This window comes from Mixophyes fleayi, chromosome 2 (genome assembly GCF_038048845.1).
Source record: "Mixophyes fleayi isolate aMixFle1 chromosome 2, aMixFle1.hap1, whole genome shotgun sequence".
In the NCBI taxonomy this organism is placed as follows: Eukaryota; Metazoa; Chordata; class Amphibia; order Anura; family Limnodynastidae; genus Mixophyes; species Mixophyes fleayi.
The window spans coordinates 29,191,493-29,218,763 of record NC_134403.1 but is presented as its reverse complement, the minus strand read 5'-3'; the positions used below and the strand labels follow the sequence as shown (position 1 = coordinate 29,218,763).

At 40.6% G+C, this 27,271-nt stretch overlaps 1 protein-coding gene across 1 annotated transcript; it reads left to right on the top strand.

The window, feature by feature from the left end:
- Window positions 1–709: 709 nt before the first annotated feature.
- On the top strand, window positions 710–27,134 carry VSTM5 (V-set and transmembrane domain containing 5). The gene is made up of 4 exons (XM_075197915.1): window positions 710–1,170; window positions 20,323–20,649; window positions 20,747–20,884; window positions 26,356–27,134. Exons 1-4 carry the CDS (start codon window positions 1,089–1,091, stop codon window positions 26,388–26,390), a joined length of 582 nt encoding a protein of 193 aa, XP_075054016.1. The 5' UTR covers window positions 710–1,088; the 3' UTR covers window positions 26,391–27,134.
- The last annotated feature ends 137 nt before the right edge of the window (window positions 27,135–27,271 follow it).

Sequence of the window (27,271 nt, the reverse complement as noted above, 5' to 3'; positions counted from 1 at the left end):
GGTAGACGCATGTGACAATAGGAAGTACAGGGAGGGCAGCACAGTGACCTAGTGGTTAGCACTTCTGCCTCACAGCACTGGGGTCATGAGTTTGATTCCTGACCATGGCCTTATCTGTGTGGAGTTTGTATGTCCTCCCTGTGTTTGCGTGGGTTTCCTCCGGGTGCTCCGGTTTCCTCCCACACTCCAAAAACATACTGGTAATTGGCTGCTATCAAAATTGACCCTAGTCTCTGTCTGTGAGTCTGTCTATATTAGGAAATTTAGACTGTAAGCTCCAATGGGGCAGGGACTGATGTGAATGAGTTCTCTGTACAGCGCTACGGAATTAGTGGTGCTATATAAATAAATGATGATGATGATGTCGGCTACAGAATCCCCCCTCCCCTCCAAGATGCACGCTCCCCTTGAGGCCCTCTGCTCTGTCCATGCTCAGTAGAAGCCCCACGTTCTGCTCTATTACGTGCAGAGCTGGGGGCCAGCTGTGGTTCCATAATGCCCTTTCCGCCCCTGGGGAGTGATGTACAAGTACCGCCTGGGAAGGCAATGGAACCTCCAAATCAAAAACAAAATATATTCTATTGTTTATCTTGTACTAGATCAATCAGAACTAAATACTGACAGGTTTGGGTGAATAACCCCCAGTGTGTATTGTGCTAGGCTGCAGTGATGCATTGCAGTTACAGCACATTAATGATTGCTAGTAATGTCACTGTCCTTTATGGAGCTCTTAGCAGACATGTCTCTGTACTACCGCCAGCAAAAGCCATAAATCAATATCTGGGCATGTGCTGTAAGCAACCCTGCTGCCTTCCATTTGTGTGTTTCTGTTTCTTTTAAAGGACGAGCCTATGAAGAAACTGGTTAAACCAGAGTGTCTGTGACAGCAGCCTTTCAGCTACAAATATAAGGAGCGGGGAGGTAAAGGTAATGCACTGTGTTGCTGCAGTGCTCATGCAGAAGACTGACACAGGCTGCATGTCTCATTCTGCCGATGTCATCTATGGATAAGGAGTAACATTGCCCATTCCCATCAATATGCTTTGCTGCTATAAGGAAACCTGAGATGAGCTGTCACCATCTCTTCCATGAAGAATCTCAAAGGCTGGAACCGTGTCAGACCACCTGTGGTGTTGTTCACACTATGCCTCATTCAGCACTTTCATCAATGTAAGTGTAAACTGTCTGTGAGTGTGCCCTGTCTGGGGAACTACAAGTCCCACAAGGCCCCTAAAACAGCTAGACAGCCACAGGTTGCCTGTTTCTGCTCATTGGCAACGCAGAGTCCTCTTCTTCCCCTGACCCAAATATAGTCCAAAATTATTATTTTTTTATGTGGGTGAAAAATCTTGTTTAATTATACTTCATTCAACAGGCAAATATTTTAAATATGATTACGCTAATGTAATGTCTAGTGCATGTGATAATAAGGTGTATTTTATTTGTGGTACGATAATCCCAATTTATGAGGTTGGCTGCGAGCTCTGAGAGGTGCTGCGTTCTTCATTTTCAATCGCTGTGTTTCCCAAGTGGGTTGTGTGTTTTATATGCTTCAGCTATCCATGTACAACACAGGAGAATATTCCAATACATTATAAATGAATGATAGCATCAACAATGATAATAATTTTTCCAATTACACATACATTTATTAGACAAATGCACAACAATTTCAAAACATAACTGAGATTTAAAGAGACAGTGTGCTTAGATATAATACGTAGGGCTCTCGATTTTTGCAGGTGAGAGCTGGGAGACACATGGAATAAATTTAAAGCCACCAGTTTTTCCATTTAAGGCAGAAATCGAATGAAAAAATAAGGTGTAATTTTTAACATAAATCACTGTGGCAGGCTATAAGAAGAATCTTGGTATTTATCATTTTTCTTTGATTTGTTATTTATTTATAATTTGTAATTCTCCACAGTATTAAACACAGGGACATGGCAAACACAGGGACATGGCACATGATGTAGTGGGTAGAGGGGCTTTGTCTGCTCTGTGTATCGTAAAATCCTCACCCCTCTCTTTGCCTTCACATGATATGCCAAGAACTGAGAACCTGTGTGTGTTACTGGCAGCCATAGTTTGTAAAATGCAGAGAGATTTTGGAAAGGAGATAGTGATTTGTAGAAGGATAGCTAAGATGCATGTTTAAAAGGTGCTTACCTTGCTGCTTAAAGGAACAAAATAAACCCTCTATGTGGGATTGCTGTCTTAAATGCCCAAACACAGTAAAAACAAAATAGATTTCGATTATCACGAATCCTGATAATTCAGATGCATCAGGAGCCTAAATTCTAGCAATATAAGGATTGCGATATAACAATTTCTAATGGCAAAGGCCACGGGGTATATTTACTAAACTGTGGGCTTGAAAAAGTAGAGATGTTGCCTATAGCAACCAATCAGATTCTAGTTATCATTTATTTAGTACATTCTACAAAATGACAGCTAGAATCTGATTGGTTGCTATAGGCAACATCTCCACTCTTTCAAATCTGCAGTTTAGTAAATATACCCCAAGGACTGCACTGTAAATACGGTGACACTTGGAGGTTAATGCAGAGGTCCCCTGTGCTCAGGACCTGCATTAAAAATAAAAAATGTATAGCACACAGTAAACGTAATATGGTTTCATGAATGTATGACACATCCCTTTTAGTACATACCAGCGCATGCAATTCAATAAAGTCAATAAGTAATTGCTGCTTTGGCTCTGTGCTACGCCCCATTTGTGTATCTAGTGGGAGAATATTTTTACAGTAAGAATAGGCCACGCCCCTCACATCCTTTTCTTATTCCACTACAATTACACCCGCTGTCATTTACAGTAGACAAGACTGGGGATGGGCAATGTGTTTGCTGTACAGTAAGTGTACAACTAAGTTTACTGAAACCTATTACTATACCTCAAGACATTATATATTGAGAGTCTAATGACACATAGATGTGTCTTGCGGAATGTCAGAAGGTAACAGAAGTTGATAGGATAAGGTGGTGCGTTCCAAAGGATAGCTTAAATGAGAACTTGTTGAACTTTTTGGAAATTAATCTCTTCTCTCTCAGTCTAGAAGAACTATGTGGGTCTGATGCCCAAAAGTCTAGTCTAAGCTAGAGATGCTCAGGCTCGGTTTTCCGAAAACTGAACACCCCCAAACACCCCCAATCCGAGTACCGAGCTGAGCTGGCTCGGTACTTTCCCGCTTCCTCGGATCTGAATCAAGGCAAAACTTCATCATTGCGACATCGGATCTCGCAGGTTTTTGATTCCATAAGTACCTCACTCCCCAGGAGATCCAGGACCATTGCTCATACAGAAAGAGGGTAGCAGTGTTCTTGTCACTCTCCATTCTCCAGTGACATTGCTCAGTGCACATTGCTCACACAGAAACAGGGGTAGCAGTGTTCTTGTCACTCTCCAGTCTCCAGTGACATTGCTCAGTGCACATTGCTCACACAGAAACAGGGGTAGCAGTGTTCTTGCACTCCCCAGTCTCCAGTGCCATTGGTCAGTGCCATTGCTTATGCAGAAACAGGGGTAGCAGTGTTCTTGTCACTCTCCAGTCTCCAGTGACATTGCTCAGTGCCATTGCTCACACAGAAACAGGGGTAGCAGTGTTCTTGTCACTCTCCAGTCTCCAGTGACATTGCTCAGTGCCATTGCTCACACAGAAACAGAGGTAGCAGTGTTCTTGTCACTCTCCAGTTTCCAGTGCCTTTGGTCAGTGCCATTGCTCATACAGAAACAGAAGGGGTAGTAGTGTTCTTGTCACTCCCCAGTCTCCAGTGCCATTGGTCAATGCCATTGCTCACACAGAAACAGGGGTAGCAGTGTTCTTGTCACTCTCCAGTCTCCAGTGACATTGCTCAGTGCCATTGCTCACACAGAAACATGTGTAGCAGTGTTCTTGTCACTCTCCAGTCTCCAGTGCCATTGCTCATACAGAAACAGGAGAGGTAGCAGTGTTCTTGTCACTTGACAAAAATTGACTGGAGATGACTGGAAATTAATGTTATTGAGGTTTATAATAATATAAGAACAAAAAAGAGCCAAATTATGATGATGATTTTAAAATAAAAATAATATTATAATATTGATAAAAAATGATTTTAGAAAAAAAAATAAGGATCCAAAATCAAAACCAAAACACACGAGGGCGGTTTTGCCAAAACCAGAACACGAAGTTAATACAGATCCAAAACCAAAACCAAAACACAGGGGTCAGTCAGCATCCCTAGTCTAAACCATTGAGGTTTTGGAGAAAATCCTCCGGAGGTTCCTGTACTCAGTCTGGATCTTGAATATAAAATGCTGCAAGCAGTTGTGGACACAGCTTGTCCAATCAGCTTCATTGGCAACCTCCTTTTTTACCTGTTTATATTGCAATATTCATACACCGTTTACAGGGGCGCACGCAGGGGGGGTTTCTGGTTCTCCAGAAACCCCATCCCCTCCGTGAAGAACAGTGTCCCTACATTGTGGCACTGTACTATACAGCAGCCGCGGCGTTGTCAAAGAAGCGTCCACGGCGGTGCTGTACAATACAGCACCGCCGCAGACGCATAGTGAGCTGCTGCGCATGCGCAGGAGCTCCATTTCGGTGGCACTGCACTGAACAGCGGCTGTATACAATAAAGCACCGCCACGGACGCTTCTTTGACAACGCCGTGGCCGCTGTTCAGTGCAGTGCCGCTGAAATGGAGCTACTGCGCATGCGCAGCAGCTCTCTATGTTTTTTTGGGGGGTAAAACCCCCCTTAAAAATCCTGCATGCGCTCCTGGTTTAGGCTAAATGCATGGGGAAATCTGTGACTCTGTTAGGGAAATAACATTTTTTTTATCAGTGGATGTAAAAGGGAGCTATTGGGGAGGGTAGTATTTTTCTTTACCTTATTGGAAAATGACTTTGAGCTTAGTATTCTGTGCCTCATTGTCTATGCAGACTTATTGCCTTGTGATGACTGCACAGGAATCTTCTGCATACCTGTCAGTTACTTCTGCCTTTAGAATTGATTTGCCTATACCTTTCTTTTTCTTTTTATAACTTTGCAGATTGTTCTATGGCTCAGTAATTGCACCCTATGATGAGGTTCACATTGTACAAGCATATTTCTTTAACTAGTGAACTATATAATCTCTTTATATTTTTATGGAGTGAACTAAATTCTTTTCAGCCAGCCGAAAGTCAAAGTCTATTATTCTGGCAGGAACTACATAATATGTACAATAATATAACACACAGTTGGTGCTTAAGTCTAAAAGTAAGTCAGCGCAACAAAATATGGTGAATATACGTAGCTTAAAATGCTACAAACATTTATTGAGCTCTTGAAAAGTACTAATGAGCAACATTTTACATAGTCTGTCGGCAAACAGATGTTCATGGATCTAGAAATCATTTCCTCAGATAAAATTCTGGCAATGTTCTGAAAATTACAATAAAGTGGTAATATCAGTTATAATTAGAGATGGTCACTGACCCCCGTGTTTTGGTTTTGGATTCGGTTTTGGATCTGGATTACCGTCGTGTTTTGGTTTTGGTTTTGGTTTTGGTTTTGCAAAACCGCCATTGCGTGTTTTGGCTTTGGTTTTGGTTTTGTTTGGTTTTGTTTTGCTATTTTTGGGGAAAATCCATGTTTTTGGGCCTAAATTAACCCAATTTAGTGCTCCAACTGTTTTAGAGACAAGTAATCTAATTGTTGAGGTAATAAATCATCCAAAAAACCAGTTTAATTCTTCGTTGGTAGGCCTATTCTACACACAAAACAGATTGTCTTCCTCTCCATCTATGCATATTGGCAATGCAGCCATCGTCTTTGAATGTATATTACACCCTACACTTATAGTTAAATATGTAAAGAAATGGAAAAAGCCAGTTTGGTTTCTGTCTCTCTAGGCCCCCCTCCACTTGTATAAAATACAAAAAAATTCAGCCGTTATAGACTGTACAATATTATGAGAAATGGACAAAGCCAGTTTGGGGTCACTCTGTCTATGACACCCTACCCTTAAGGATAAATTGCCCTAACAGCAGCCTTTCAAGATGGTACGTGATATGGAAATGCCACAAGTCCCTTTCCTCTTTGGGGGTAGATTGCACCCTACACTTACATAGAAAGTTTTAAAAAGATGTTATCGTCATCATCTTCAGCTTCATCCTCACCCTCATCAGTGTGTACGTCATCATCACAGACTATCAATTCATCGCCGCTTGAATCCGCCATTAGAGAACAGTCAGTGCTTGGATGTCTTGGATGGTGAAGGCCTTCCTCGTGGAAGATGTAGTTCATTTTTATAAACATCATTTTCTCCACATTTTTGGGAAGTAACCTTCTACGGCGATCACTGACTAAGTTCCCTGCTGTGCTGAACACTCGTTCAGAGTACACACTGGAGGGTGGGCAGCTTAGGTATTGCAAAGCAAGTTTGTACATGGGTTTCCAAATGGCCTGCTTTTCTTCCCAGTAAGGAAAGGGACTGTCTGACATTTCCATATCAACTACCTCTTGAAAGTAATCCTCCACCATCCTTTGCATGTTTATACTCGTATTGGATGGAGTTATGGACAAAGTGACACATTTTTTTGAAAAATCCTTCAAACCAGCCCAGATGTTAAATTGTTCTGGTCTGCACCCTGCGTCTTCCCTGCTTCTTTTTGGGAAATTTAATTTTTTACGAGCAGCAGCAGCTTGAGAAAGTGAAGGAGGACACGTCGTCAAGCCGAGGCCCAGTTCAGCGGCCAACTTGCTGAGCAATAGCTCCTTGCAAAAGTTCACATCTCGCTCATTTACAAGTAAAGACTCAAAGTAGGTTTTAAACCTTTGATCAAGCACAGTGGCCAAAACGTACTGATCCGAGTTCAAGATCTTAATAACTTGAGGATCATTGTGAAGCGAATTAAGTACTTGATCGACAAGGCCAACATACTTTGCTGAATTGCTTGCTTCCAGCTCCTCCTTCATTTTCTCAAGCTGCTTTTCCAATAGTCTAATTAAAGGAATGACTTGGCTCAAACTAGCAGAGTCTGCACTCACCTCACACGTCACAACTTCAAATGGTTTCAGCACCTTGAACAGCACTGAAAGGATTCCCCACTGTGCAAGAGTGAAATACACCCCCCTCCTTTCCCAATGTCATGGCTTGTGCAATATGCTTGGATGGCTTTGCGCTGTTCCTCCATCCTCTGAAGCATGTATAGGGTGGAATTCCACCGAGTTACCACCTCTTGCTTAAGTTGGTGGCAGGGCAAGTTAAACTGCTCTTGGAGCTGCTGTAATCTCCTACATGCTGTGGCTGAATGCCTGAAATGGCCTGAAATTTTACGGGCCACCGAAAGCATCTCCTGCACCTCACGGTTATTTCGTAGGAAGCTCTGCACCACCAAGTTGATGGTGTGAGCAAAACAGGGAATATGTTGGAAATCACTCATCTGTAATGCTCGCACTATATTGTTGGCGTTATCTGAAAGGACATACCCTGGGGAGAGTCCGAGTGGTATAAGCCATGCATCAATCACATCTCTCAGTTTGCGTAACAAATTGTCAGCCGTATGCCTGTTAGTGAAGCCGGTGATACAAAGAGTGGCCTGCCTGTGACAAATGTTACGTAGTGGTGTACATGCTGCTGCTGTTCCTGCTGGTGAAGGTGAATAACCAACCCAGTGGGCTGTCACAGTCATATAGTCTTTGGTTTGGCCACTTCCACTTGTCCACATATCTGTGGTTAAGTGAACAGTGGGCAGAATGGCATTTTTCAGCGCAATCTCTACATTTTTACACACTTTTTGGTATAGTTGTGGATTAGCTTTACGGGAGAAATTGTGTCACGATGGAATTCTGTAACGCGGACACAAAACCTCAATTAACTGTGAAAAACCAGCTGTGTTTATTGTGGAGATTGGACGCAGATCTAACACTAACATTGCAGCCATGGCGTCTGTGATTCGCTTGGCGACTGGGTGACTGCTGTCATATTTGCTTCCCCTCGCAAATGATTGTTTCACAGTTAACTGCTGAAATGTAGGACGGTTCATTTTAATAACCTGCCTCTGGGATGACGATTCACCCCCAGCAGCAGCAACAGCAGCAGCAGGACTAACGCTTTCTTCAGAGGAATCAATAATAGTGCCAGAGTCATCCAGCCTTAAGTGGGATGCCGGGCTAACTCCGAGCACTACTGAGGATATTGATGAGGATGGTGTGGTGGGTGTATTTTGTAGCCGTCGGTATGTCGGTGAGCGGAGGGTCTTAGCTGATGAGGGAGTGCTTGTATTCTTTTGGGAAGAACTTTCAGCTTTTCCCAACACTTTGCCATGAACTCTCGTTAAATGGCGTAACATAGACGAGGTTCCAAGATGGTTAAGGTCCCTCCCTCGACTGACTGTGGCTTGACATACACTACAAATGGCTATACAATTGTTGTCTGGATTTGGGTAGAAATAATTCCACACATAAGAAGTGGATTTTTTTGTTTTATGCCCAGGCATGACAATGGCCTTTTTCTTGTCACGTGCCAGAACTGCTGCCACTGGTGCAGGACTTACACAAACAACCTCATCCTCATCAACATCCTCATTAGCGCCCTCGTCGCCTACACAAATCTCCCCCTCATCCTCTTCTAATTCCAAAGTGGCATCCTCAATTTGGGTATCACCGGCTACACTCGGGCTATTAAGGCACACATCAGCAGAATGCTCACGATTAGACATCCCACTGTTGGATGGACTCTCCACAGGGATTGTTGTCATTTGTGAATCAGAGCAAATATTCTCCTGTAATGCCTCACTGTTATCTTGCAGCTCGGCTTTGACGCGTAACAGTAGTTGTGCACCAATTGTAGGCTGGGTAACTTTTTGGGATCTGCCACTAATAGCCAAAGGTGAAGGCCTCATTCTCTCTTTGCCACTGTGTGTGTAGAATGGCATGCTTGCAATTTTTTTTTTTATCGTCACTTAACTTTTGCTCAGTTACACTTCTTTTTCGCTTCAATACAGTAAATTTTTTTGGGGTTTTTGTTTTTTGCACTAATTTGAAAACACTCTGTTGTTTGACATCGCCTTGGCCAGATGACGTACTGGGAACACTAACATCAGGACTGGTGACAGAACCTGGTTGCTCATTCAGATCATATGTGGACTGCTTTGAATCCATTCTGAGCGCAAACCACTGGGGAGTGCTAAAAATTATTTGGTAGATACTGCTGACAGATATGACTTTTGACAGCCAGAAATATTAATGCACAATTAGGGAGGACACCCCAAAAGCACTGAGGAGTGCTAAAAATTATTTAGTAGATACTGCTGACAGATATGACTTTTGACAGCCAGAAATATTAATGCACAATTAGGGAGGACACCCCAAAAGCACTGAGGAGTGCTAAAAATTATTTAGTAGATACTGCTGACAGATATGACTTTTGACAGCCAGAAATATTAATGCACAATTAGGGAGGACACCCCAAAAGCACTGAGGAGTGCTAAAAATTATTTAGTAGATACTGCTGACAGTTATGACTTTTGACAGACAGAAATATTAATGCACAATTAGGGAGGACACCCCAAAAGCACTGAGGAGTGCTAAAAATTATTTAGTAGATACTGCTGACAGATATGACTTTTGACAGACAGAAATATTAATGCACAATTAGGGAGGACACCCCAAAAGCACTGGGGAGTGCTAAAAATTATTTGGTATATACTGCTGACAGATATGACTTTTGACAGCCAGAAATATTTATGCACAATTATGGGGGACACCCCAAAAGCGCTGGGGAGTGCCAAATATTAAGAAAAAATAATAAACCTCTATCCTCCTCTCTGCACTAGCGAATTTTGGTTAGAGCAATTGCAAGAACAATATTGTATTCTCTGTCCCTGCTCTAATCAGCCTATGACTACACCCTGCTCTCTCCCTCTGTCAAATGGCGATGGATTGCTGTGGAGGCGTGTATTTATAAAGTTGAAGTATCGCGAGAACCGAGCCCCGAGATCCGACGACGTCACAATGACGTTCGGCCTCTATTTGGATTCGGAACGGGCGGGAGAGTACCGAGCTGCTCAGCTCGGTACTCGGATACCCAAAGTTCGGGTGGGTTCAGTTCTTGGAGAACCGGGCCCACCCATCTCTAGTTATAATACAGGGTGATTCAAAAGTCGCAGTACACCCTTTTATTTTCAAAAACTCGACAGGAATTGGGCCGATTGGCCGGTTTCAAGATGGCGCCCATGTTTGGTACATACTGTAAAAGATAGACCACGTCACCCATACCTTACTGGAGTATTCAGGTTTCCCAATTTCCTGTGGAGTTTTTGAAATAAAAGGGTGTACTGCGACTTTTGAATCACCCTGTATATAATGAAACTGTACGTCAGACAATATGATGTGCCCAATCCCAGCCACTCGTTAACTTAGCAGAATTATATTGTTTAGAGAAGGTCATCATGCATTGACTATAACATTTTAAGTGAAGGTAGACATGCACTAATGTCCAATAACCGCAGACAATCAACGCATTTTACAAGACGCATTTCACTAGCTGTGGGTAGAATTGGAAACAGCCTTTGAAGTGGGGGCAAAAGATCAGGAATAAAAGATCAGTAGGCGGATGGGGGAGAATGTTTCTTAAACGAAAGAACATTTGCAGTGCAGCCAATGCAATGTGGTTGACAATTATACTATGAAAGTGCAATTCTCTATTATCTCTGTATATAAAAAACTGCATAGTGCCACATCCATAATACAAATATTATATTGTAATATAAAGTTCATAGGCTTGGGTGACATAGCATGGTAATGGAGGACAGTCATGGGGAAACAGGGATGGGTCATGATTAAGGGGATGTGGCATTCAAACCAAGATCTTGGAATTCTAACTAGCTAAAATCATTCCTTCATTAATGGATCCTGGTTGGTATTATCTATTGAAATATCCACAGAGCTATAAACATGACATCAGACTCGACTACGTGAGTTTTGTTTCTGAGCTTGGACATTGAAAAAGCTCTCGACAGGGTATTGTCAGGCGCTGTCCCCGGATCCTCTCTACAGTGCGGGGACTGCCGCCTATCGCTTCCAACCGGGGGGCTTGCCGCTGCTTAGCAACAGGGATGCGGTTTCTCCCAGCTGGTCCAAAGCTTCCAGGCGCATGCGCAGAAGATGCGAGTCCCGTTTGCCTGTTGGTGGTCAGTGTCATCACTAACTCCTCACGGATAAGGCCATGGTCGGGAATTGAACTCTTGACACCAGTGCTGTAAGGCAGATGTGCTAACCACTTAGCGTATTAGTCTGTAAACCTGTGCCCATTAGTGTGTATTAGTGTATTAGTGAGTAAACCTGTGCCCATTAGTGTGTATTAGTGTATTAGTGAGTAAACCTTTGCCCATTAGTGTTTATTAGTGTAATACTGTGTAAACCTGTGCCCATAAGTGTGTGTTAGTGTATTAGTCCCTAAACCTGTGCCCATTAGTGTGTATTAGTTTATCAGTGTGTAAACCTGTGCCTATTAGTGTGTAAACCGGTGCCCATTAGTGTGTATTAGTGTATTAGTGTGTAAACCTGTGCCTATTAGTGTGTATTAGTGTTATAGTGTGTAAACCTGTGCCCATTAGTGTGTATTAGTTTATCCGTGTGTAAACATGTGCCTGTTAGTGAGTAAACCTCTGCCTATTAGTGTATATTAGTGTAATAGTGTGTAAACCTGTGCCCATTAGTGTGTATTAGTGTTATAGTGTGTAAACCTGTGCCCATTAGTGTGTATTAGTGTAATAGTGTGTAAACCTGTGGCCATTAGTGTGTATTAGTGTAATAGTGTGTAAACCTGTGCCTATTAGTGTGTATTAGTGCAATAGTGTGTAAACCTGTGCCCATTAGTGTGTATTAGTGTAATAGTGTGTAAACCTGTGCCCATTAGTGTGTATTAGTGTAATAGTGTGTAAACCTGTGCACATTAGTGTGTATTAGTGTAATAGTGTGTAAACCTGTGCCTATTAGTGTGTATTAGTGTAATAGTGTGTAAACCTGTGTGTATTAGTGTAATAGTGTGTAAACCTGTGCCCATTAGTGTGTATTAGTGTAATAGTGTGTAAACCTGTGCCCATTAGTGTGTATTAGTGTAATAGTGTGTAAACCTGTGCCTATTAGTGTGTATTAGTGTAATAGTGTGTAAACCTGTGCCTATTAGTGTGTATTAGTGTAATAGTGTGTAAACCTGTGCCCATTAGTGTGTATTAGTGTAATAGTGTGTAAACCTGTGCCTATTAGAGTGTATTAGTGTGTAAACCTGTGCCCATTAGTGTGTATTAGTGTAATAGTGTGTAAACCTGTGCCCATTAGTGTGTATTAGTGTAATAGTGTGTAAACCTGTGCCCATTAGTGTGTATTAGTGTAATAGTATGTAAACCTGTGCCTATTAGTGTGTATTAGTGCGTAAACCTGTGCCTTTTAGTGTGTATTAGTGTAATAGTGTGTAAACCTGTGCCCATTAGTGTGTATTAGTGTAATAGTGTGTAAACCTGTGCCCATTAGTGTGTATTAGTGTAATAGTGTGTAAACATGTGCCTATTAGTGTGTATTAGTGTATTAGTGTGTATTAGTGTAATAGTGTGTAAACCTGTGCCCATTAGTGTGTATTAGTGAATAGTGTGTAAACCTGTGCCCATTAGTGTAATAGTGTATAAACCTCTGCCTATTAGTGTGTATTAGTGTAATAGTGTGTAAACCTGTGCCCATTAGTGTGTATTAGTGTAATAGTGTGTAAACCTGTGCCCATTAGTGTGTATTAGTGTAATAGTGTGTAAACCTGTGCCCATTAGTGTGTATTAGTGTAATAGTGTGTAAACCTGTGCCCATTAGTGTGTATTAGTGTAATAGTGTGTAAACCTGTGCCTATTAGAGTGTATTAGTGTGTAAACCTGTGCCCATTAGTGTGTATTAGTGTAATAGTGTGTAAACCTGTGCCCATTAGTGTGTATTAGTGTAATAGTGTGTAAACCTGTGCCTATTAGTGTGTATTAGTGTAATAGTGTGTAAACCTGTGCCTATTAGTGTGTATTAGTGTAATAGTGTGTAAACCTGTGCCTATTAGTGTGTATTAGGGTAATAGTGTGTAAACATGTGCCCATTAGTGTGTAATAGTCTAATAGTGTGTAAACCTGTGCCTATTAGTGTGTATTAGTGCGTAAATCTGTGCCTATTAGTGTGTATTAGTGTAATAGTGTGTAAACCTGTGCCCATTAGTGTGTATTAGTGTAATAGTGTGTAAACATGTGCCTATTAGTGTATTAGTGTGTATTAGTGTAATAGTGTGTAAAACTGTGCCCATTAGTGTGTATTAGTGTAATAGTGTGTAAACCTGTGCCCATTAGTGTGTATTAGTGTAATAGTGTGTAAACATGTGCCTATTAGTGTGTATTAGTGTGTATTAGTGTATTAGTGTGTATTAGTGTAATAGTTTGTAAACCTGTGCCTATTAGTGTGTATTAGTGTAATAGTGTGTAAACCTGTGCCCATTAGTGTAATAGTGTATAAACCTCTGCCTATTAGTGTGTATTAGTGTAATAGTGTGTAAACCTGTGCCCATTAGTGTAATAGTGTATAAACCTCTGCCTATTAGTGTGTATTAGTGTAATAGTGTGTAAACCTGTGCCCATTAGTGTGTATTAGTGTAATAGTGTGTAAACCTGTGCCCCTTAGTGTGTATTAGTGTAATAGTGTGTAAACCTGTGCCCATTAGTGCGTATTAGTGTAATAGTGTGTAAACCTGTGCCCATTAGTGTGTATTAGTGTAATAGTGTGTGTAAACCTGTGCCCATTAGTGTGTATTAGTGTAATAGTGTGTAAACCTGTGCCTATTAGTGTGTATTAGTGTAATAGTGTGTAAACATGTGCCTATTAGTGTGTATTAGTGTAATAGTGTGTAAACCTGTGCCTATTAGAGTGTATTAGTGTGTAAACCTGTGCCCATTAGTGTGTATTAGTGTAATAGTGTGTAAACCTGTGCCCATTAGTGTGTATTAGTGTAATAGTGTGTAAACCTGTGCACATTAGTGTGTATTAGTGTAATAGTGTGTAAACCTGTGCCTATTAGTGTGTATTAGTGTAATAGGGCTAGATTTACTAAGCTGCGGGTTTAAAAAAGTGGGGATGTTGCCTATAGCAACCAATCAGATTCTAGCTATCATTTTGTAGAAGGTACTAAATAAATGAAAGCTAGAATCTGATTGGTTGCTATAGGCAACATCCCCACTTTTTCAAACCCGCAGCTTAGTAAATCTAGCCCATAGTGTGTAAACCTGTGCCCATTAGTGTGTATTAGTGTAATAGTGTGTAAACATGTGCCTATTAGTGTATTAGTGTGTATTAGTGTAATAGTGTGTAAACCTGTGCCCATTAGTGTGTATTAGTGTAATAGTGTGTAAACCTGTGCCCATTAGTGTGTATTAGTGTAATAGTGTGTAAACATGTGCCTATTAGTGTGTATTAGTGTATTAGTGTGTATTAGTGTAATAGTGTGTAAATCTGTGCCCATTAGTGTGTATTAGTGTAATAGTGTGTAAACCTGTGCCCATTAGTGTAATAGTGTATAAACCTCTGCCTATTAGTGTGTATTAGTGTAATAGTGTGTAAACCTGTGCCCATTAGTGTGTATTAGTGTAATAGTGTGTGAACCTGTGCCCATTAGTGTGTATTAGTGTAATAGTGTGTAAACCTGTGCCCATTAGTGTGTATTAGTGTAATAGTGTGTAAACCTGTGCCCATTAGTGTGTATTAGTGTAATAGTGTGTAAACCTGTGCCCATTAGTGTGTATTAGTGTAATAGTGTGTAAACCTGTGCCCATTAGTATGTATTAGTGTAATAGTGTGTAAACCTGTGCCCATTAGTGTGTATTAGTGTAATAGTGTGTAAACCTGTGCACATTAGTGTGTATTAGTGTAATAGTGTGTAAACCTGTGCACATTAGTATGTATTAGTGTGTTAGTGTGTAAACCTGCGCCCATTAGTGTGTATTAGTGTAATAGTGTGTAAACCTGCGCCCAATAGTGTGTATTAGTGTAATAGTGTGTAAACCTGTGCCCATTAGTGTGTATTAATGTAATAGTGTGTAAACCTGTGCCCCTTAGTTTGTATTAGTGTAATAGTGTATAAACCTCTGCCTATTAGTGTGTATTAGTGTAATAGTGTGTAAACCTGTGCCCATTAGTGTGTATTAGTGTAATAGTGTGTAAACCTGTGCCCATTAGTGTGTATTAGTGTAATAGTGTGTAAACCTGTGCCCATTAGTGTGTATTAGTGTAATAGTGTGTAAACCTGTGCCCATTAGTGTGTTTTAGTGTAATAGTGTGTAAACATGTGCCCATTAGTGTGTATTAGTGTAATAGTGTGTAAACCTGTGCCCATTAGTGTGTATTAGTGTAATAGTGTGTAAACCTGTGCACATTAGTGTGTATTAGTGTAATAGTGTGTAAACCTGTGCACATTAGTATGTATTAGTGTATTAGTGTGTAAACCTGCGCCCATTAGTGTGTATTAGTGTAATATTGTGTAAACCTGTGCCTATTTAGGTAGCTGAACAATGTATCACAAATATCCCCTAAATCTGTACAATATGTCTGGTTCTATGTGGTTGTGTTACCTTGGAGACCACATTACACTGTGAGTTTCCCAGCTCAGGATTCCAAACTAAGAGAGCAAAGTGGCCGTCATGAAGCAACACCTTAGTTGCTGCTTCATAGACACTTTACAGCTAACTCTTCCATAATATAATTTGCATTGATTGATCTCTAAACCACATGACCTGCACTTAGAATATTAGACCGTATCCATTCATGCACAATACCACTCAATAATGTATTTGTATTACTTCCTGACAGGAAATGCCTATATTTTAGTACATCTATTGTGGACTGACTGCAGAGATCCATTAATGAAGCATTATCTAAAATTACCAGTTGGCTTTATACAAGAAGGATTTTCTGTATGCATTAATTTTCTACTCTCATTTTAGTTTATACAAAATCTATTACATTGTAATAGAGAGACCTAGAAGTCACTGTCTGAGGTTCCTCTTGTTTGGTAAAAGAAGTGTTTTGGTGCTGAGCTCCAGCCACTAGAAGGTGCCAAGGGGAGGCCTTACCAAAATGCGGTTTTCAGGCAAAAAAACAGAAAAATTTACCTGCACAGAAATTGAATTCTACCAACAAGAACAACCCTTCTTATTATTGGATTGTCCTCATATCTACATTCTAAATGGAGGGGAGAAGGGATGGGGGTTCTACCGAATACATATAGCATACGATAGAAGGCCAATAGTATTCAGATGTGCACTCTGACTCCAACATAATACTAATTCAATATTAGAATTCTATATTTTATAATAAGTTGTTTTTTTTACTTATCATTATTCTAGATCTCACAATTCCCCAATAATTTTCTTGTGCAAAATATCAAACTTCTGCTTAATTAAAATAATAGAGCTGTATATAATGACAGAAAAAAATGACTAAGATATGATATAAAAAAAATAAATTTAAAAGGAAGTGAGAGTTCCATTCTTTTATCCTCAAACTGTGTAAGAAAAGTCTCTGGTTAGACTCACATATTTTATGTGAGTCCAACCAGTGTTGGACTGGGGCGTAAAGACTGCAATGGTAGGGGCCCATGAAGCATGTGCCACTGAAGGGGCGTGGCCAGCCACCAGAGGGGCGTGGCAAATGACTAGAGGGGGCGGGAGGTAAAAAAAAAAAACTACACCGGGCATCTCACCTGAGGGATTCCTCTGGCAAAGTGTATGAGTGTGAAGATTACTGTAAAATAAAGATAGGATTTACTTTGCACATAGCGTAAAAAGGTTTGTGGAGAGAAGGTTAACTACATGCAAGATTCTCTGCTTATAACGAAATGTAGGTGTTGCATATAGAAAAACTTTTGACCATTGTCAATAACATTTGCTGTTTACGCCAAAAATATACTTTGCTTCCTCACATTATGTCATTGCTCTTCCACACAAATTTTTTCACCACATTATGCCATCACTGCTCTCTCTACCAATATACAAGAACCACTGCTGTCTTTTGATTGCTGCCGCCATCCCAGGGTGGCGATAGCAGAGGCTGCCCGCAGACAAATATTTTTTATTATTAGAATAAAACATTTTTTTTGTTTGTTTGTTTAAATTAAGTTTTGCTTTTTGTTTTATGTTCTATATACACTATTTATGTGTGTACAGATATATAACACGCCGAAACAAGAAAAACATGCGAACCGCTCAACTGCCAACTGTCAACCGACTGCTGGTTGGGTGTCCGAGGGGAAATATTCTAGAATGATCGCGGAGTGAACACCTAGAACATTCACTTATCTCACCTTGTACAATGTTCTGGTAGATTCCCACATGCACGCGCTATGGCTAAGTTCCCTATTGATCCATTACCTCAAGAACTAGAGCCAATTCGAAAAAACGACTACTTAATTTTTTTATTCATTTTTGTTGGGCTGTGTGATATGACCACACGCCTGATTATGGTTCCCAATCACATTACATGTTTAATTTGAGAAAATATTTTAATCAGTGTGTGCTATCATGAATTATCGGTTATACAAAAACCGTACAGGTTCCACTTTATTCGGTAATTCTTAATTCAGAGAAAAAAATCAGTATGAGATCGGATTCAGATGTGTTTCCTAAGTCAATAAACTCAGAGCTAATTTACTGCAGACCATTTTTGTAATTCTCCAATATCAGTTGTGTCACACCCACTTCTAAAGATTTTATCTTCCGCACCCCTGTTAATTTATCAGTGTGACATATTATAAGCTTCACACTTTATTGTAAACCTGAGCTTTAATACATAGTTCACTGTTGAATGTTTCTGTTCCTAGGAACACTATTCTCATCATAACATCCTAAATCACTGATAGATCAATCATCAACATTTATTTATATAGTGCCAGCAAATTCCGTAGCGCTTTACAATTGGGAACAAACATTAATAAGACAATACTGGGTAATACATACAGACAGAGAGGTAAGAGAACCCTGCTCACAAGCTTACAATCTATAGGACAATGGGAGTCTGAAACACAAGGGCATGTGCTACATCATATTGCACAATGGACCAGCTAGAATGCAAAGGTAAAAGTATTGAGTGGGCTGTGTGTGTAGCAATGTTGGTCAGAGGGTTGTTGTCTTGTGTTAGCTGTGTAGAGGGTGGTAATAGGGTAATCTAGGGAGATTAATATGGTGGTTGAGGAATATCATAAGCTTGTCCGAAGAGGTGGGTTTTCAGTGAACACTTGAAGGTTTGAAGACTAGAGGAAAGTCTTACTGTGCGAGGGAGGGAATTCCAAAAAGTGGATGCAGCCCGAAATAGTCCTGTAACCGAGAATGGGAGGATGTGATGAGAGTGGAAGAGAGACGCAGATCTTGTGCAGAACAGAGGTGTCGAGTTGGGAGATATTTTGAGACAAGTGAGGAAATGTATGTCGGTGCAATTTTGTTGACTGCCTTGTATGTTAGTAGAAGAATTTTATATTGTATTCATTGAAATACAGGCAACCAATGTAGAGACTAACAGAGTGGCTCAGCAGAGGAATAACGGTTTGCAAGGAAAATCAATCTAGCCGCTGCATGCAAAATAGATTGTAGGGGTTCAAGTCTGACTTTGGGAAGACCAGTAAGGAGGGAATTGCAATAGTCGATGCGGGAGATGATGAGTGCATGTATTAAGGTTTTTGCGGCGTCTTGTGTGAGATATGTGCGAATTCTGGAAATGTTCTTTAGATGTTTGTAAGTTGCTATAACTGTGGTTTATAAAACATTTGATTTGTTGTTAGATATCTTTTCAAATGGGATACAAAATAGTATAATTTTCTTCAACATGCATCCAGAATCAGTCTGCAATCTGCACCACTAAAGTGTAAGCTTTAAGCATGCTCACGGACTCATTATAACCTTTTCCCATTCACATGATATTACAACCCCTGATAATTACTGAGAGGTTTCACTTACATCTGCCTGTCAGTATATATTCATCCTGATATCTAAATATTGATGTATATCATTCTGCCTGTTATATTCATTTCAACATAGCTGTAGGTCACTTAATTATGCAACTGAGAGGACATTTAAATGTTTTGGTCTCTTCGTTACACTGCTGGCCATCCCTAAAGGTGGTAACATTCAGAGCAAAGGGGGTGTTACATTTTACATATTAATGCGAATGGAATTTGCCTTTCTTATTGCATGATTAAATGAGTACCACAGCTTTCAATAACACCTCATTCTATTAAGCGACTCCCCCCCCCCTTCATAAAGCAAACAGGTGCATCTCCCATGATTAACTTAAATGAATGCCCAAAATAATAGTTGGCGCCATGAGACAGGGCTCTTGTCCAAACTTAGAAAGTGTCCCATATAAGTGAACACACAAATAATACTCTCATCACCGGATAACTGGGTAACCTGCAGAACGGTGGGATGGGGCAGCGGCTGACAAAGATCACTGACAGATTAGTAACAACAGGCGGGCCTTGACCCTCCTTTACAGGCACAAGTGGGCGCAAGTTTAAAGTGCGCTTAACTAAAAGCAAGATCTCAAGCTGTGTGCAACAAATTTTACACATGTTGCATTTTTAAGTGCCACAAATGGACTTAAGTCAACTCTAAGTTTGGCCCACAGTGTGGAATAGCCCCGGACTGTTAAAGCAAAATTGTAACTCGAAGATCGAATCATTGGAACTTCATGTTCAACTGTGAAATTCAACCGAAGTTAAATTACCACGTTGCTCATCTGTAGTTTTTACATACGTTTTGGCAGTTGGCGCTTGTTGCTAAGGCCAGGTGCAAGGTTGATGATTATAAAGTGGTTGGTGTAACCTCTGGCGGCTGTAACTAAGATACAGGAAAGAGAATTAAGCAGAGGAGCTGTAGGTATTGTGTATGAAACAAGAAATATATTGCTATCTTTGTCACTTGCGAACATCAGAAAGGTAGGTCCACATGGACGTTTTTTTCAGGTAGGCAGGAGTGACCCGAAGAGGGTGAGAACGTGAAAAATGATTTGTCCATCATTTTTCTCATTCTTCCACACACCACAAAAAGCTTCATGGTGGACATATTTAATAGGCAAATATAAATGGAGGGCATGGCTAAGAACCAAGTATGTTGATATATTTTACAGTTCTTTGTGCAAGTATTCAAACCACTCATATGTTATAAAGGATCAACTACATTTTAATATAGTTGTTGTTAATTGGCATTATGGCGCTGCGAGCAGGGTCTCTTTATATGACATCATTTCACAAGCGTTTTCTCCTTCTTTTCAGGCAAAGGGATTATGTTGCTGGTCCCAGAGCCCATCATAAATGCTACAGTGACACAAGATGTGCTCCTATCAGTAGAATATACCAGTAACGGGACTCCATGGATACAGTGGCAATACATGTCCAGCTGGAAGTCACAATGTGTCATTGAGTGGAAGGTGAACTCTTACATTAACATCTCTACAAGTTACAGTAACCGGATTCACAAGTACGAAAACGGCTCCATACAGCTTCAGAATGTGGAAGTGAGAGACACTGGTTTCTATATGATCACAGTGAGTGATGACTTTGGAAGTACCAAGCAGAGCACAATTATCCTCAATGTTCATGGTAGAAATTATCTCCTCATCTCTCGTCATTTTATATATATATTTCAGAATTTAATTTGAATATTTTTTTTTTTGTTCACGGTTCTTTCTTGCTTCAGAAATCCGCTATGAAGAGTTCTACTTTGTGGCCGTGTTCATCGCATTCCTTGCCGCAGGATCGGCGGTTTTAGTCTGCCTCCTGTGGGTCTGCAACAAATGTATTAATATCGCCCAGAGGGGAAAGCAGCACCGGAGAGGTAACTGCACTCCAGTTGTGGTCTGACTGCTATTGTATTGTGACATGTGTCCCACTTTTCCTGGTACAGTCCTAGTTTTGAAGGACATAAAAAAAATTCTTATTTGAAGCATGGTAGTAAAATAGACTGCTCAATCCTTCCATGACTAAAATGTGACGGGCTTGTTCAAATTCTTTCCACAAATTATTTTTCTTTATCATGCTTATCGTATTTTATTTATCAGAAACTGAGATGCAAGTTCCCTGTGATAGATTCAGGGACCTGATCATTACTGGAGACATCCGTCAACTCCCTAGATTCAGTATATGTAGGAAACAAAGTCAGTAATTACTAAAGCAAACCCACATTTATGCCTAAGAGTTCATTGTCAATCCCAGATTCCCCTATTTCTATACTATTCCCTATCTGTCCAGATTATCCCCTATTTCTCTGTAGTATTCCCTATCTGCCCAGATTATCCCCTATTTCTATACTATTCCCTATCTGTCCAGATTATCCCCTATTTCTCTGTACTATTCCCTATCTGTCCAGATTATCCCCTATTTCTCTGTACTATTCCCTATCTCTCCAGATCACTCCATATATTTCTCTGTACTATTCCCTATCTCTCCAGATTATTCCCTTTATTTCTCTGTACTATTCCCTATCTTTCCAGATTATCCCCTATTTCTCTGTACTATTCCCTATCTGTCCAGATTATCCCCTATTTCTCTGTACCTCTGTACTATTCCCTATCTCTCCAGATCACTCCATATATTTCTCTGTACTATTCCCTATCTCTCCAGATTATTCCCCTTATTTCTCTGTACTATTCCCTATCTGTCCACATTATCCCCTATTCCTCTGTACTTTTTCCTATCTCTCCAGATTATACCCCTAGTTCTCTGTACTATTTCCTATCTTTCCAGATTATCCCTATTTCTCTGTACTATTTCTTATCTCTCCAGATCATTCCACATATTTCTCTGTACTATTCCCTATCTCTCCAGATTATTCCCTTTATTTCTCTGTACTATTCCCTATCTGTCCACATTATACCCTATTCCTCTGTACTATTTCCTATCTCTCCAGATTATACACCTAGTTCTCTGTACTATTCCCTATCTTTCCAGATTATCCCTATTTCTCTGTACTATTTCTTATCTCTCCAGATTATTCCCTTTATTTCTCTGTACTATTCCCTATCTCTGCAGATTATTCCCTTTATTTCTCTGTACTATTCCCTATCTGTCCAGATTATCCCCTATTCCTCTGTACTATTTCCTATCTCTCCAGATTATCCCCTATTCCTCTGTATTTTTTTTTATTATTATTATTATTATCTTTGATTTATAAGGCGCCACAAAGGGTCCACAGTGCCGTACATGACATATACAGAAAACAGAACCAGGACACAACATGATTCAAAAATATATACAAACACAGGTGACAAGGTAAAGCAAAAAGGGTGGTACTAATTGGGAGAGAGAGCCAGGACAAGGAAGTTAGGAGGAGGACTGATAGACTTGAATAAAGAAATGAGTCTTAAGGGCACGCTTGAAGCCTTTGAGAGTAGATACTAACCTGATGGAACGTGGAAGATCGTTCCACAGCAGGGGAGCAGCCCGGGCAAAGTCCTGAAGACGAGAGTGAGAGGAGGTGATCAGTGAAGTAGTGAGGTGGTGGTCACAGGCAGAGCGGAGGGGGCGGGTAGGAGTGTAGGTAGAGATGAGATTGGAGATGTAGGGAGGGGAAGATTGACTAAGAGCTTTAAAGGTGCTACTATTCTCTATCTCTCCAAATGATTCCCCTATTTCCCTCTACTATTCCCTAGCTCTCCAGATTATTCCCCTGCTCTCACTACCTGGTAGGCCATTGTGATGACCCTCTACCTCCCCCCCCCCTCCTCAAGTTCTCCATAACCCCAACCTTTGCCACGTGTCATTTGTATAGAAGAAATTAGTATATTTTACCAGAAATTAAAATTGTATTAAAACGTTGAGAGAAGGTGCTTCTTGCAGCCCCATCAATTCCGCCACCCTAGGTCCTGCCCTATGTTGTCTTTCCACAATTCCAGACGTTCTTCAGATCCTATCTCAATCCATCTATATATAACTCCATAGAGCTAAGTAGGGTATATGTTCAGATTTCACCAACACAATTGCTCTAAAAATGTAGCAATTCCAGTACTATACAATCTCTCATATTATGCAATGCATGAAATAGTGTTGTCGCTGCTGCTTATCTTCTAGCTTTGTCTCCCGTGATGGCTGCCCGGTGGTCTTTCAGGCTGCAGCAGTGTAGAATGATATAATAGTGGCAGCCGTACCCAAAGCTCCTTACATAGGGGACTGCAAGAAGCAGCAGGCCTCTGGTAACAGTCCCTCCTACTGTGCTATTGCTCTGTTCTCAGAGGTCTACATCCACACTTACCACCATCATTTCTACCATGTACACACGCACATTCACATACGTTGTATAAAGTTACAGATAATATTAATAAAAGAGATAATGTTTATTATAACTATGTTAGTGTGGGAGCAACACTACGGTTTAACTGTATAAATAAAACTAGTATAAATTCGTAAAAAATAATAAATGTTATTTTTCTCCTCCTGCCAACTCCAGAGTGACGTAAGGTAGAGGAGCGCTATATCTGTTATAGGTCATGTCTCCTTTCCACAAAGATATGGGATGCCTAGTGCAGTGGTACCCACAGAGGATCGACCTCTGCTCTCTTTCTGGGCACCTACATAGGGTGGATGTACAGCTTTCAGCAACTGGGATAATGAAAGAATGCTCAGGTCAATTAATTATTAATAACAATAATTAGTGGACCCCCACAGCCGCACTGAGACCAGGTACAATGCAGACAGATGCAGGGGGACAGAAATACTGGGTCTCCCTATATCTCTCCTGCTTCCAGTCTTGTGCACCATTGTCTTAGGTGGTTATTAACAGCAAAAATATATTTTTTAATCTTGTATGTAAGGCCATCTGTACAGCACCTATATATATGGATAGCTGCTCAGTGCCACGGCGAATGTTATGTGTTGGGTATAATTATCACCTACGTATGGATAAGGCTGTCTATAGAAAATATTAGTTCTTTTTTTAATTATCTCCATGAAATTCTTGTTCTAAACTGTTAGGTAATCCCAGTGTAAATATTACTTAACACGTAAGGTACTTTATTTAATTTTCCTGTGGAGTTTTATTCTGAAGCCATTACATGTGTAACAAGCAGGGTCCCTGGTAACGTTATACTTCTAGTGTGTGCAAGAGGTGTGACAAAAGTGACTACGAACGTGCTGAGCTTGGTTTTGGGACGACCTTGGAAATTTTTTGACCTTCACAACTTCCCTCGCTATTTTCGGGGGGGGGCGCCCCCATCCTAGGGTAACCCTAGCATTGTGTATAGCTGACCTGTTGTGTGATCAGCTAGTGCAGTGTCAATGTTCCTCCTGGCCTGCATTACAGTTATAATTGTGACCAACACATAGTAATATAAATCATCCAGTAAATTATAAAGCCATACACTTCTAATATCTTCCTTCTCCTTCAGCATGGTGGGGGCTGTACCTTCTCCTTCAGCATGTTGAGGGCTGTACCTTCTCCTTCAGTATGGTGGATGCTCTGACTTCTCCTTCAGTATGGTGGAGGCTGTACCATCTCTATCAGCATGGTGAGGACTCTGCCTTCTCCTTCAGCATAGTGGGGGCTGTACCTTCTCCATCAGCATGGTGGAGGCTTTGCCTTCTCCTTCAGCATGGTTAGGCTCTGCCTTTTCTTTCATCGTGGTGAAGGCTCTGCCTTTTCTTTCAGCATGGTGAAGGCTCTGCCTTCTCCTTCAGCATGGTGAAGACTCTGGCTCCTCCTTCAGCATGGTGGAGGCTCTGCCTTCTCCTTCAGCATGGTGAAAGCTCTACTTTCTCCTTCAGCTTGGTGGGGGCTCTGCCTTCTCGTCAGCATGGTGGAGGCTCTGCCTTCTTCTTCAGCATGGTGGAGGCGCTGTCTTCTCCTTCAGTATGGTGGAAACTCTGTCTTCTCCTTCAGCATGGTGGAGGCTCTGCTTTCTCTTTCAGCATGGTGAGGACTCTGCCTTCTTCTTCAGAAGGGTGGGGGCTTTGCCTTCTCCTTCAGCATGGTGGGGGCTCTGCCTTCTCGTTCAGCATGGTTGAGGCTCTGCCTTCTTCTTCAGCATGGTGGAGGCTTTGCCTTCTCTTTCAGTATGGTGGAGGATCTGCCTTCTCCTTCAGCATGGTGGAGGCTCTTCCTTCTCCTTCAACATGGTGGAGGCTCTTCCTTCTCCTTCAGAAGGGTGGGGGCTTTGCCTTCTCCTTCAGCATGGTGGAGGCTCTGCCATCTTCTCCAGAATGTAGGTTTCTATTGTGTGGTCCTGTTTCTCCCCATATATCCCTCTTTGCTATATATTTAAATTCTGCATCCCCTTGTCTCATGTCTCCCCCCCCCCTCCCACACACACACACTGTTGTCTTCCCCTCCATTTTACCTTGTGTCTGACCCCTTGTTCCCCCTTTTCTCAGCTGCCCACAGGCTCCTTAACTTATCTCCACTTCTCCTTGACATCCATTCACAAATGTATCTGTGAAAGTTTCCGGACTTTTACAGGAATTGTTTATCTATCTCACTACAAGCTATTAAATGCCTCTGTTATCAGTCAGTTAGTCAGCTCATATTGGCTCTTGAGTGGAGTTTTTGGCAGAAATTCTGGTGTGGATAAGATAGGAACGTCATCCGTTATGGAAAGCTCATCTATAATATTTAAAGTTCTGACAAGATCACGAATATTTCACTCTTTGTATTTTATGTTTAATGGTCCTTTAAACTGCTGGCATTAGTTAATAAAGAGCAACAATGAAGAACAATTACTAAAAGTAAATGTTATATGTCACAGTTCACACACCATTATTTAGTTACTTTCCCTTGATAGTTTAGTTGGCAGCCAAATTCAAAAGTGGTTGTAATTCTAAATAAATAGAGTTTATGAAGGATACTGATAGATTGATATCTGTGAATGGCGAGATGCAATGAAGGGTGGGTGAAGGAGAGCTGGCATGCCCTCTCCTCTACTATAGGCACCTAGTTATAAATGCAGACCTGAATCTAATACATAATGATAGGGCTACTGTCTGAAAGTATTTAAAATAATGCAAATATTTTACATGTTTTTATTGCATTAAATATCTGCACATTTGTAGAGCTCTAGTAAGCTTTTATTATTAAGTTTAATCTATATAATTAGGCATTATCAATTATATGATTGTTATTATTATGCATGATAGAACTGCCTGTGAATAGTAGATCACTTGAGGGCATACACTATGTTTTTGTGATATATATGACAATATTTCCACATTCCTATGTTCATCTGAACATCTTTGAGTTAGGTTTATGTAATTAAATGTGATGATGTAGTGTGGCATGATCTCAATTATTATAATGAAACCGCATATTTATATTCCTTGTAGCGGAAGAGATTGAACTGCGGATAATTTCAGACTAACCAAGACTTCTCCATGGATCGCCTACCTCAAGCCTCTCCAGTGACTATTGGCCAGTCTAAACTGCTGTTCACCAATGAAAGGGAGAGAGCATTTCAGTGTTAAACAGTACAGTGGGATAGAAAGGGATTTGTAAGCACTGGGTCCTTTGCTACTGAGCCTGTTCTACAGTATGTATCAGTCATGTTTGAAGGACACTTCCATGTGATGGATTGAAGCTTGTACAGAACTATTGGAAACCTGTCCATGTAGACTTGAGAGACCAGTATACACTATCGTTACCAGGCTTCTTATCAGCTGATACAAGCAGTCAGTACAGGTTCCACCACTTACCAGAGAATGTCCATTGTTCTGAAACTTGTTAAAACCTGCCCTGACTCTGTATCAAACATATACAATCCAGAGAGCTGGGCAACATAACAACAGGGTCTACAGGGTACTGTATATCATTGGCTATCCATCTTATTATATACAGTAAGGAATTTTGTTTACAGTCTGCATTTATGTTGTAGCCAATGATTAACCCGGAATCGACGCTTAGAAATGTGCCTATTTTTTTTTTGTATTTGAATCGTTAGTTCTTGTAAAGACAATGTACTCTAATAATCTTATTTTATAAATGTGATGTTGAAATGTGGGTTGTAACGTTTTCTGGTTTTTGGCGTAACACTTTAAAAGTGTATTTATACCAAGCGTTAACTTTAATGGTACGTTAATGACTTGCAAGGCCAAAATGTTTAACAGTAAAGTCTATATTTAAAAAAAAAAAAAATGTTTTTTTCTTATATTCTGTTGAACAATATATGATTTATGTCAGTAAAAGAGATAGCGATGTAACTGTCAAATGTCAGTTATATTATATATAAGTCATGAAGTCATATGG

Coding starts and splice junctions, on each gene's coding strand:
- VSTM5 (XM_075197915.1), top strand. CDS start 1,089: ATGAAGAATCTCAAAGGCTGGAACCGTGTCAGACCACCTGTGGTGTTG. Junction 20,650..20,746: donor AATTATCCTCAATGTTCATG/GTAGAAATTATC, acceptor TTCTTGCTTCAG/AAATCCGCTATGAAGAGTTC. Junction 20,885..26,355: donor GGGAAAGCAGCACCGGAGAG/GTAACTGCACTC, acceptor TATTCCTTGTAG/CGGAAGAGATTGAACTGCGG.